At 41.5% G+C, this 12,229-nt stretch overlaps 1 protein-coding gene across 1 annotated transcript in view; it reads left to right on the forward strand.

Moving 5' to 3' along the window:
• Positions 1 to 12,229, forward strand: part of STAT1 (signal transducer and activator of transcription 1) — a 1,318,258-nt gene that overhangs the window by 563,350 nt on the left and 742,679 nt on the right. The window contains exon 8 of the mRNA XM_040441848.1: positions 5,781 to 5,932. Within this exon, the coding sequence (XP_040297782.1) occupies positions 5,781 to 5,932 (152 nt within the window). The remainder of the gene's footprint in view (positions 1 to 5,780; positions 5,933 to 12,229) is intronic.

The raw sequence follows: 12,229 nt of genomic DNA on the forward strand, positions 1-12,229 counted from the left end.
CTGTATGGCATTTTGATTATTATGATTTATTAAAAAGCATTGATAAAGAGACCCCAGAAGTGCCGTGGATTACTATGCATTCTGCGATTGGACGCTTCCCTCTACGTGCACCTGGACCTTATCACAATTTTTGGTGTGCAGATCACATTTTCTTTATATAGCTTCAACAGTCCCTAATAGTTTTTGAAACCAGAACTATTCCAACATGGATATTTATTATTATTTTCAACAATACTGTAAGTGTATTTATTTGCTGAAATACCACCTTTTAACACCAAGTGTTTTAATGTGAATTTGATGATTTGAGGCTAAGTAGGCTTAGGCAGGCTGAAGTGATAAAAATATTTACTAAGTATGATTAAATATGTATGTATATATATATATATATATATATATATATATATATACAGTACAGACCAAAAGTTTGGACACACCTTCTCATTCAAAGAGTTTTCTTTATTTTCATGACTATGAAGGCATCAAAACTATGAATTAACACATGTGGAATTATATACATAACAAACAAGTGTGAAACAACTGAACATATGTCATATTCTAGGTTCTTCAAAGTAGCCACCTTTTGCTTTGATTACTGCTTTGCACACTCTTGGCATTCTCTTGATGAGCTTCAAGAGGTAGTCCCCTGAAATTGTCTTCCAACAGTCTTGAAGGAATTCCCAGAGATGCTTAGCACTTGTTGGCCCTTTTGCCTTCACTCTGCGGTCCAGCTCACCCCAAACCATCTCGATTGGGTTCAGGTCCGGTGACTGTGGAGGCCAGGTCATCTGGCGCAGCACCCCATCACTCTCCTTCATGGTCAAATAGCCCTTACTTTCAAAGTTTTCCCAATTTTTCGGCTGACTGACTGACCTTCATTTCTTAAAGTAATGATGGCCACTCGTTTTTCTTTACTTAGCTGCTTTTTTCTTGCCATAATACAAATTCTAACAGTCTATTCAGTAGGACTATCAGCTGTGCATCCACCTGACTTCTCCTCAACGCAACTGATGGTCCCAACCCCATTTATAAGGCAAGAAATCCCACTTATTAAACCTGACAGGGCACACCTGTGAAGTGAAAACCATTTCAGGGGACTACCTCTTGAAGCTCATCAAGAGAATGCCAAGAGTGTGTAAAGCAGTAATCAAAGCAAAAGGTGGCTACTTTGAAGAACCTAGAATATGACATATTTTCAGTTGTTTCACACTTGTTTGTTATGTATATAATTCCACATGTGTTAATTCATAGTTTTGATGCCTTCAGTGTGAATCTACAATTTTCATAGTCATGAAAATAAAGAAAACTCTTTGAATGAGAAGGTGTGTCCAAACTTTTGGTCTGTACTGTATATGTGTGAAAATAGACAAATCACATACAGAATAGTAAAGGGAAATAATAATCAATCATGTGACCTGCAATACAATGGGGGAGGGGCTCCTGTCGCCATGTCGTGTCACATGGCCAACACACCATGGTGATTTGAGAGAGAGACGTTACAACATCCTACCTGGACAATGTTCTCAATGGAGTTCCAGTTATCTGTCTGTGTGCAGAAAAGTTTAGACCTTTCAGCTCCTCCTAAGGATGTCCAGTGTGCAGTACACACGCCTCTGAGCTAATCACTCAGGAATGCAGCCTTCTCAGCACAGAAGTGTTCTTGCCTGTACCAGTAGTCTACAACTGGAGTGGGCGGAGTAACTGGGTGGAGTGGCTTGAGTAACTGTGGATAAGTTGGACTGGGCAGAGTAACTTAATGGAGTGGGCAGAGTAACTGTGTGGAGTGTTTGGAGTGAGTACAGATAGTAAATATTACACTAACCAATTGATTGATCAAATTTAAAAAGTGCACATGGCAAGCTTTATAGAGTGAGAAATGTATTTCAACTTTTATTTATTCATATAGCACATTTAATTGCAATGTTGTTGCCCAAAGTGCTTCACAGTTACATTAAAACATACATTTATAAAAACAGCAGCCGATTTGTGTAGGTGAGCTTGAAAATGAGGGAGTGATGGCAGTTTAGAAATTATGTCCTGATTTTTCAGCTCCCACTCTAGCTTTTGTCAGCTCCCACTCTAGTTTTGAACATTCAGCCATTCATTCCTAATGGGACCAATTTCGCCACAAAAACACCAATATTTCGTGAACCATTCGGCGAAGCATTCCACAAAGTAATAGCACACATATCGGGAACAATCCGCACGTTTCGGTATATTACTGTCTATGTAGTGTAAAAACTGTGGGAGGATTTAGGGTGATAAATTTGGCTATAATAGTAAGAATATATATGTGAGATTACAGTGAGTGGTCTTGCCATGCAAGAACACTTAATTAAAGGGGACAGATGCAGTCAGTACGTAATTATGTAAAATACCCTTGCAACACACATTATGATGCTTATCATCTTTATTTTTTTAAACAATAGGTAAATAGAACAGATGGGTAATTGGCACACTTATATTTAATGTTAGTCCTATTTTATCCATATTTTTCTTATATTTGTTGTGCGGCACATATAAAGTATACCGTATATGTACAAAATTAGCTTTTTATCTAATACTAGCAGAAGGACCCGGCTTCGCACAGGTATATTTAATCTATTTCATTTTATGTTTCCGTGTGTCGTAATAAGATATTAACAGTTTCCCCCATAACAGTGACCTCTACAGAACCCGCCCCTTTAACAATGACCTCCACAGTGCCGGCCCCTTTAACAGTTATCTCCACAGTGCCCGCTTCTTTAACAGTGACCTCCATAGTGGCCGCCCCTTTAACAGTGACCTCCAAATAGGCTGCCCCTTTAACATTGACCTCCACAGTGGCCGCCCCTTTAACATTGACCTCCAAAATGCCTGTGTCACGACCGCTACCCCAGCAGCAGTCGTGTCACACCAGACAGAGGGGAAGGGGGACCCTTATCTACGGATGGGAATAGTATGGCCACCCCTGACTAACCCTAAGCTGGCACCTGTCTGCCCTGATACCGTAGACTGGGTGTGAACCCGTGCGGCGAGCAGGATGCCTAAACCCTCAGTCACCCTAAAGCCTAGACTGGGGAAAGGCCGATGGGAGCACTAGTCCCCATCACTCATGTCTAGGAGAACAGCAGGGGAAGACAGCAACAAACAAACTATATCAGAGATAGACTTATCCAGTCACGAGCAGAGAAGGCGATCCCAATCACGACAGTCCACGCCGGACAAGAGCTCCACAGCAACACCATCAAACGATCTCCTTCAAAGGTCAGAATAGAACTGGAAGTAAGGACTATATCTGGCAATGACTGCAAGTGAAAGTGAAACTAATATAGTAGCTGGGAGTGGCAGACAGGACTCACCGGAGAAGGATGCCTACAAACTCCCAGTCAGGACAAAAAGGTTCACAAGGCAAAACCCAGATGACATACCCTGAACCACGGAGCAAACTCCCAAGCTATCGCGAGTAGCAAGTCGCTGCGACCTTCTCCTCCCAGACCTGTCTGGATCAGTCACAGTCGTGACAGCCTGCCCCTTTAACAGTAACCTCCACAGTGCCAGCCGCTTTTACAGTGACCACATCTTTAACATTGACCTGCACAGTGCCCTCCTCTTTAACAGTGACCTCCACAGTGCCTGACCCTTTTACAGTGACCTCCAAAGTGCCTGCTCCTTTAGCAATGACCTCCACAGTCCCCGCCCCTTTATCAATGACCTCCACAGTGCCCGCATCTTTATCATTGACCACCTCTTTAACAGTGACCCTCATACTGGCTGCCCCTTTAACAGTGACCTTTACAATGCTTGCCCCTTTAACAGCGACCTCCACAGTGCCCGCCCCTTTAAAAAATGACCTCCACATTGCCCGCACCTTTAACATTGACCACCCCTTTAACAGTGACCTTCATAGTGGTCGCCTCTTTAACAGTGACCTTCACAGGGCCTTCCCCTTTAACAGTGACTTCCACAGTACCTGCCCCTTTAACAGTGACCTCCACAGTGCCCACCCTTTCATTATTGACCAGCTCTTTAACAGTGACCTCCACAGTGCCTGCACCTTTAACATTGACCACCTCTTCAACAGTGACCTTCATAGTGGCTGTTCCTTTAACAGTGACTTCCACAGTACCCGCCCCTTTAGCAGTGACCTCCACAGTGTCCGCCCCTTTATCATTGACCACCTCCACAGTGGTCAATGATTAAAGGTTAACAGTGACCTTCATAGTGGCCCCCACTTTAACAGTGACCTTCACAGTACCCGCTCCTTTAACAGTGACTTCCACAGTGCCCGCCCCTTTAACAGTAACCTCCGCAGTGTCCGCCCTTTTAACTGTGACCTCCGCAGTGCCTGCCCCTTTAACAGTGAACTCCACAGCGCCCGTCCGTTTAATAGTGGCCCCTGCCCCCCATGCATTTAACAGTGTAGTTGTGCCGTCATACGTCATATGACTGAATATTTAAGGAACTGCAAACTGCTAAAACCTGTGATCAGTTGTTATGGCAACCTGGAGTAGGACCTGCGAGCTTCTATTGGCGAATAAGGGACATATGACCATGTAAATGGCAGTTCGGATTTAAGTGAAAGGCTTGCTGGCTTCTATTAGCTATTGCAGGTTATTTTTGGGGAATATCTCAGGAACGGTACGTCCTATAGAGCTGAGACCCTGTATAAAACCTTCCCGAACACCTGATGTACCTGTGTGCCAAATTTGGTGAAGATCTGTCCAGTCGTTTGGTCACGCATAAAGGATGTCTAGACAGACAGACAGAGACTCATTTTTATATATATATATATATATATATATATACAGTACAGACCAAAAGTTTGGACACACCTTCTCATTCAAAGAGTTTTCTTTATTTTCATGACTATGAAAATTGTAGATTCACACTGAAGGCATCAAAACTATGAATTAACACATGTGGAATTATATACATAACAAACAAGTGTGAAACAACTGAAAATATGTCATATTCTAGGTTCTTCAAAGTAGCCACCTTTTGCTTTGATTACTGCTTTGCACACTCTTGGCATTCTCTTGATGAGCTTCAAGAGGTAGTCCCCTGAAATGGTTTTCACTTCACAGGTGTGCCCTGTCAGGTTTAATAAGTGGGATTTTTTGCCTTATAAATGGGGTTGGGACCATCAGTGGCATTGAGGAGAAGTCAGGTGGATACACAGCTGATAGTCCTACTGAGTTGACTGTTAGAATTTGTATTATGGCAAGAAAAAAGCAGCTAAGTAAAGAAAAACGAGTGGCCATCATTACTTTAAGAAATGAAGGTCAGTCAGTCAGCTGAAAAATTGGGAAAACTTTGAAAGTAAGGGCTATTTGACCATGAAGGAGAGTGATGGGGTGCTGCGCCAGATGACCTGGCCTCCACAGTCACCGGACCTGAACCCAATCGAGATGGTTTCGGGTGAGCTGGACCGTAGAGTGAAGGCAAAGGGGCCAACAAGTGCTAAGCATCTCTGGGAACTCCTTCAAGACTGTTGGAAAACCATTTCAGGGGACTACCTCTTGAAGCTCATCAAGAGAATGCCAAGACTGTGCAATGCAGTAATCAAAGCAAAAGGTGGCTACTTTGAAGAACCTAGAATATGACATATTTTCAGTTGTTTCACACTTGTTTGTTATGTATAGAATTCCACATGTGTTAATTCATAGTTTTGATGCCTTCATAGTCATGAAAATAAAGAAAACTCTTTGAATGAGAAGGTGTGTCCAAACTTTTGGTCTGTACTGTATATGAGATGATGAAATGTTTACACAAATACATTATTTTTATTTCGATTTTATCAGGATATTGTCCAAAAAATAGGAGAACTCCTCAATATCACGTGTCATACTCAGAGTTCTCTTATTAACGAAGAACTGGTGGAATGGAAGCGCAGACAACAAATAGCCTGCATTGGAGGTCCTCCAAATGCTTGCCTTGATCAACTCCAGAGCTGGTAAGTAAACTGACAAAGACCTGACTATAATGTTTTAGCAGTATAATTGTGTTTTTTGCAGTCGAATACCTTATGTTATTCCTGTTAGTCTCTTCAGTGCACTTTTTATTTTCAACTAGCCCATCCGTTCGCTACAGCCCGCTCTGTTTTATCGGCCAATATATAAATCTGCAGTGAAGATATTACAAGGAGGAGACCTCATGTCTTCTCAGTAGGTTTTACCTTCTCCGTCACTTTGATGCTGTCCAGCTTTTGCAGACTTCTATACAGAGATGCAGAAGACATGCTGTTTTCGTGAGATTTATCTAGTCTCCCGAAATCAGCCAGCATAAGAGTGCCATTCCAGAGCATCTTCTTCACCTCTGGTCACAATGGCTTTGATCCTGGATAGACTTGATTACATAGGCTGATCTCACTAGAATAGCATTTCTTTTACATAACTGTTTGGTAGTCTACTGTACATTGATTAGACAGCGTCACATCGAGTGGAAAGCCAACACCCTCCCTGTACTTTTACTGCAGATTTACATATTGGGCGCCAAAACAAAGCGAGGGCCACAGCAACAGAAAGGAGGGGCTAATAACTGTTCACCTCATACAACCAACACTGCTTAGGCACTACAGCTCTGCAAAAGCATTAACCCTTAATAGCAATCCACAATTGCCTGGACAGTTACACAGCCTTTCATTGGTGCTCGCTTCCAAATCAGTTTCAAACATTCATCTTCCTTAGAATACATAAAGCGGCACTCGCTGGTCCTGTTTCAACGACTTTATTCAATTCAGATAAACAAGAGAGGACAAAAAATCCTTTGCCTGCCTTTCACGCTTCCTCGAGGGCCTCATGGGATATTCCCTTCTCTTCCTATTTATACTGTTTACCCATTAAAAGATACAAAAATAATTAATTTGAAACATTGTTACATGTAAGTATGAGGCCCCGAGGAAGCGTGACATCATGTGAAATGGCCGTAGGCCAAGGATTTTTTTTTTTTTTTGTCCTCCTTTGTACTGTAATCTGTAATTTGGCATGGATTTAAGAAAATGGTAGATAGTAGTCCTATACTTCTTAAATGAGTTATGTTACCGCAAGCATTATCTCAAGCATTGGTGAAACCAATGTTTCTTATGTGTGGGTGTCTGACATACGAACCTATCTCTAGAACAGAGCTCATAAAGTGAAGGAGAGCGGACCACGCATTCGCGGCCACACTCCATTAATTTCTGTGGGACTGACGAAAATAGCCGAGCATTCACTGCTTCCAACGGGAAACCTAGGTTGGTAGCAGGGAAGGATGCTGTTGCTAGGTGGATGTCCTTTCCCTAGAACAAAAAAACATTGGCAGATCAAGATTCCATCAAACTCTTCTTTGTTCTTCTGAAGGTAGCTACATAGCACTAGTTTATTAGGTAGAGAAGGGCACACCTGGTGGTAGCTTTTAAAAACTATATCCGTTCAATTTCGGAAGGATGCCAATAGAACTTAAAGAAAGTGCATTTGTAGACCATGTAGCTGCCTTTAATATTGTTCCTGGAGGAACATCCTATGTAGCAGCTTAGTGAAGAAGCAGCACCTCTCATATAGTGGGCTCCAAACACGGTTGTGTCCCTGCCAACATTTTTCATGGCAAAAATAATCCACCTGCTTAAAGTATTAGTCAAATCTTATGATATGGCGTCCTATATGTTATAAATAAGCTAGAGATTTCTTCTTCTTCATATGTCTTGGATCTTTCCAAGCATTCATTTGTTGCACTTAGCAAACACAGAGAGGGATCCTTGGTTGTTTAACTTGTACTCCAATTCGATAATGCTCTGGGTGAGCTGTAATATAGTGAGTGAGCTCTAGTTTAGCTTTTAAGATTAGGTGATATCCTCTAGGGCAGGGGTGCTCAACTGGCAGACCACGGTCCAAATCCGGACCAAGGACGCCAGCTGTCTTGATCCACTGTCTAAATAGGAAGAGGAGATAAGCAGAAGAGAAAGGACCTGCCATACAGCGAGTGAGAAGAAGCAGGACAAGACCTTTGAGGTGTTCCAGAAAATCGATGTGCTGCACACAGGCAGCTTTACCCAAACTACCAATCACTGGTAGGGAGGGAGGAGTTGGCTCTACATCATTCATGCCCTGAGTAAGTCTGTGATGCCGTTCTGTGGATGTGCAGAGCAGGTTTCCTTGGCTCCTACACTGGAGAAGTGGCCTCCACATGTAAGGAGGAGAGGTCTGCACCAGGTCAGGGCTGCTGTGAAGAGGAAGGCTGTCCAGTACTGGGAGGATAGGTCAATGTGTCCACCAGGGTAATGACTGCACTGAAGAGGAAGGCTGTCCAGCACTGGGAGGAGGAGGAGGCCTCCTTCCCCTGTAATACATTTGGACATGTGCTGCCAGCATTCATCTCCACTGTGTTATCTGTGGACAGAGGTGAGGCAGTGAGGGCTGTGCACAATCTCTGTATCAGCCTGTCTGAGCTGTTTCACCCACATGCTCCTTCCACACAACCACTAAACCCCCAAATAAAATTAAACAAAGTGTCCCCATAGTCAGTGAGTTGTCAGAGTCCCTCGGTATTATAGCAGCACCAATAACAGCAGAGTGCCCCCATAGTCAGTGAGTGGTCAAAGTCCCTCCGTACTATAGCAGCATCACTAACAGCGGATTGCCCCCACAGTCAGTGAATGGTAAGCGTCCCTCTTAGTGGCATGCTATAAATGTGAGGTACATAGAATTATTAATTTATTGTCCCCAATCTGTGTGCGGTACCCACACCTGTTGGTGTTTAGTCTGGACCTCCACCTCACAGCAGATCCAATTATGTGGACCTTTACAAAAAGTGTTAAACCAATGGCCAGCTTTTATAAAAACTTTACTTTAATATAAATCCACCTAAAATATCATACCACAATAATCAATAACTAGTTGAATACAAAGTACCAATTCTAATTGGGAAAAATCACATATACATATACATATACTTATTATAACATATCATGCATATAATCACCTCTATAAAAAAGACATGTAATCATATGGTCAAATTCCCTCCTATTGTGTGTGCCTAGTGCGGAGCTCACACACTGTATAATGGCACTATTAATACTAAGGCGATTGCCTGTGTGCAGACTGTGCATTAGACTCCAAAGGACTTTTGTATTGAAAAAATACTCCAATATGACGAAAATAGAATCTTCTGCTTAGTCCGATGGAGATCATGCTTCACGATGTTATCCCTTAATACTTCAATTCAGCTCAGCTTGTAAATATTATACACACCACACAGCTATGTCCCGTACATATATCTGTGTGGTGTGTATAATATTTACAAGCTGAGCTGAATTGAAATATTAAGGGATAACATCGTGATGGCATGATCTCCATCGGACTAAGCAGAAGATTGTATTTTCGTCATATTGGAGTATTTTTTCAATACAAAAGTCCTTTGAAGTCTAATGCACAGTCTGCACACAGGTAATCGCCTTAGTATTAATAGTGCCATTATACAATGCGTGAGCTCTTTTTTTTTATAGAGCATGATATGTTATAATTAAGTATATGTGGTTTTTCCCAATTAGAATTGGTACTTTGTATTCAACTAGTTATTGATAATTGTGGTATGATATTTTAGGTGGATTTATATTAAAAATGTCAAAAAAAATGGTGGCTCACTCACTGTTCCACTTTTGGACAGGTGCACTGCCCTGCAGCACTCCCTAATGCTGATAGAGTAAATAAAGTAAAGAAATAGGTTGGGCGTCACTCAAATATCAGGCAAACATATAGCCAAGTTGGTTATATCACAACAAATTTTATATATCACACACATAATACGTACAACATGTTGCATAAAAACAATATATTTTAAAACCAGCAATATGTAAAAATAAAATAAAATAAATAGCGCTGAGTCAATTATGCCAGATGATAGGCTGTATCACCATAACCTTTATAAATTATCCCAAAGTCTATGGTCCAGAGAAAGTCTCAAACAGATGTATGTCACTGTGGGGCTGTATCACCGTGACCTTTATAAAACATCCCAAAATCTATGGCCCAGAGAAATAAAATTTCATATAGATGTATATCGCAATGGGTTAAAACGTAAAAGTCATATATTGTATTATACGTGGTGGTCCTCATATAACAGTGTTTAAACGATACTCGTTAACAGGGTACTTTACCACTCCTGCGTCTTCTGTTGTAGTAGGTTCGCTTGTGCACCTGGAGCTTTTGATGCAATGCTCTGCTGTGAGCTGCAAAGACCTGTAGGTAAACTTTCCCAGGCTCTTAAGTGTTCGTTATAGCAATATAGCTCAGTTGCACCGCTCTGACCTGCCAGTACCTGTGTGGCGTCCCACGTTGTACACTAGGCGGTCATGTGATTTACGTTTCCAGACGGGAATTTCAAATCTCCTTAGGTGCAGGTGGTTTGCTCCGTAGTTGCTTTAGAGTCCAAATGGAAACATGCAGTTACAAGTGCTTCTTTCTTGGTGGTCCCTCACTGTCAATACCATACGCGTTTCGGGGTAAAAGGACCCCTTCCTCAGTGGTGTGGACAGTGGTGGCAAAATGTCCTTTTTTTATATTGTCCTTAATTGGAGCATTTCATGTTGGGACAATGAGGGACTTGGAAGAAATGGATGTGGATTTCAATGTTGGAATATCTAGTTGGAATAGTAGTCCCTATTGATGAGTCCTTTCTGTATGGCTATGGCTCAGTGCCACGTACAAATTTTTGAGAAATAGCAATAGACGCATATGCGGTTTTTTTCTCAATAAATCAATTCATATTGACGTCCATATACATTATACATAAATATCAACTGTAAAAACATATATAATTAAATAATATGTATCCCGCATATAGGCGAACCATAAAATAGGCCGACTGGTCCGACTGTCTTGTCCCCAAGCAGATGGTGCCAATATTTCCCAATGATCCTCTCCATGCTTTTATACTGTGCATGGAAAGGCAGGATCATTCTCAACGTTTCATCATCCACTTGTTTCTGCCTGGGGACAAAAAAGTCTTCCCTCTTCTTCATTATTCTAACTTCCCCCAATGACTTTTCTAGTTGATGGTCTGGATACTGTTTCTCAATGAATTGCTGCTTTAAGGCCTCCGCCTCTATTTCGAATTGTTGTTCCTGAGTTCAATTCCGTTTTAGCCTTCTAAACTGACTCTTTGTTTCCAGGATCATTGGGAAATATTGGCACCATCTGCTTGGGGACAAGACAGTCGGACCAATGCTTTCAAGCACACCCCAGATTACCTACAGTAGGGCTCCTAGTTTGGGTCTAAAGGTTGAACCTTCAATAAAAAATAGAAACCAAAGTACACAAAATAAACAAAATTGGTTATCCTTTAGTGGCTTCCATAGATGTGGGCGGTGCTCTAACTGTAGAATTACTACTGTAACGGAAAAACTACGTTTCCTAAGAAAATCCTAAAAGCAGTGTCAACCCAAAATACATTTACACTGGACATCAAAGAGGGTCTAACATGTGATTCAACCAACGTGATCTATCTAATAGAATGTCCGTGTCGAAAACAATACATAGGGCGGACAAAACTGACCCTAAAAAAGAGAATATCTGAACACGTCACTAACATAAAAAAGGGATATGAGCTGCATTCCTTGTCCAAACACTATAGGGATTACCATAAAAGCGACCCATCCACCCTTATATATATGGAACTTGACAGGGTCAGATACTCATGGAGAGGGGGGAACCATATCCTTCAGATGTCAAGAAATGAATCAAAAAGGATATTTGAATTTGACTTCTTAATCCCAAAGGGCTTAAATGCTGATATGGAGCTATTTGGGTTTCTCTAGGAGCGTTGGCCTATCATGAATGGGACATCTGTGTCCGGCTGTTTTCCAGCACCCAGATCTCCCCTTCCTGGTAGGCCCGCACCCCCATATACCCTATCCCTGTGTATGCTATGTTTATTACAACGTGTGAGGATGAATATGCAATTTAGACCTCAGTACATCATCTCCAGTCTCCGATTTTAACATTTTTAATAGTTTTTAGAAAAAACGCATTGAAAATGCGGCAAAACCGCATATGCGTTTTTTTCTTTTTTTTTTTTTTTTTTTCCGGCCTATTTTATGGTTCGCCTATATGCGGGATACATATTAATTTAATTATATATGTTTTTACAGTTGATATTTATGTATAATGTATATGGACGTCAATATGAATTGATTTATTGAGAAAACGCATCAAAGATGAAAAAAAACGCATATGCATCTATTGCTATTTCTCAAAAATTCGTATGTGGCACTGAGCCA

This window comes from Bufo bufo, chromosome 7, assembly GCF_905171765.1.
Source record: "Bufo bufo chromosome 7, aBufBuf1.1, whole genome shotgun sequence".
In the NCBI taxonomy this organism is placed as follows: domain Eukaryota; kingdom Metazoa; phylum Chordata; class Amphibia; order Anura; family Bufonidae; genus Bufo; species Bufo bufo.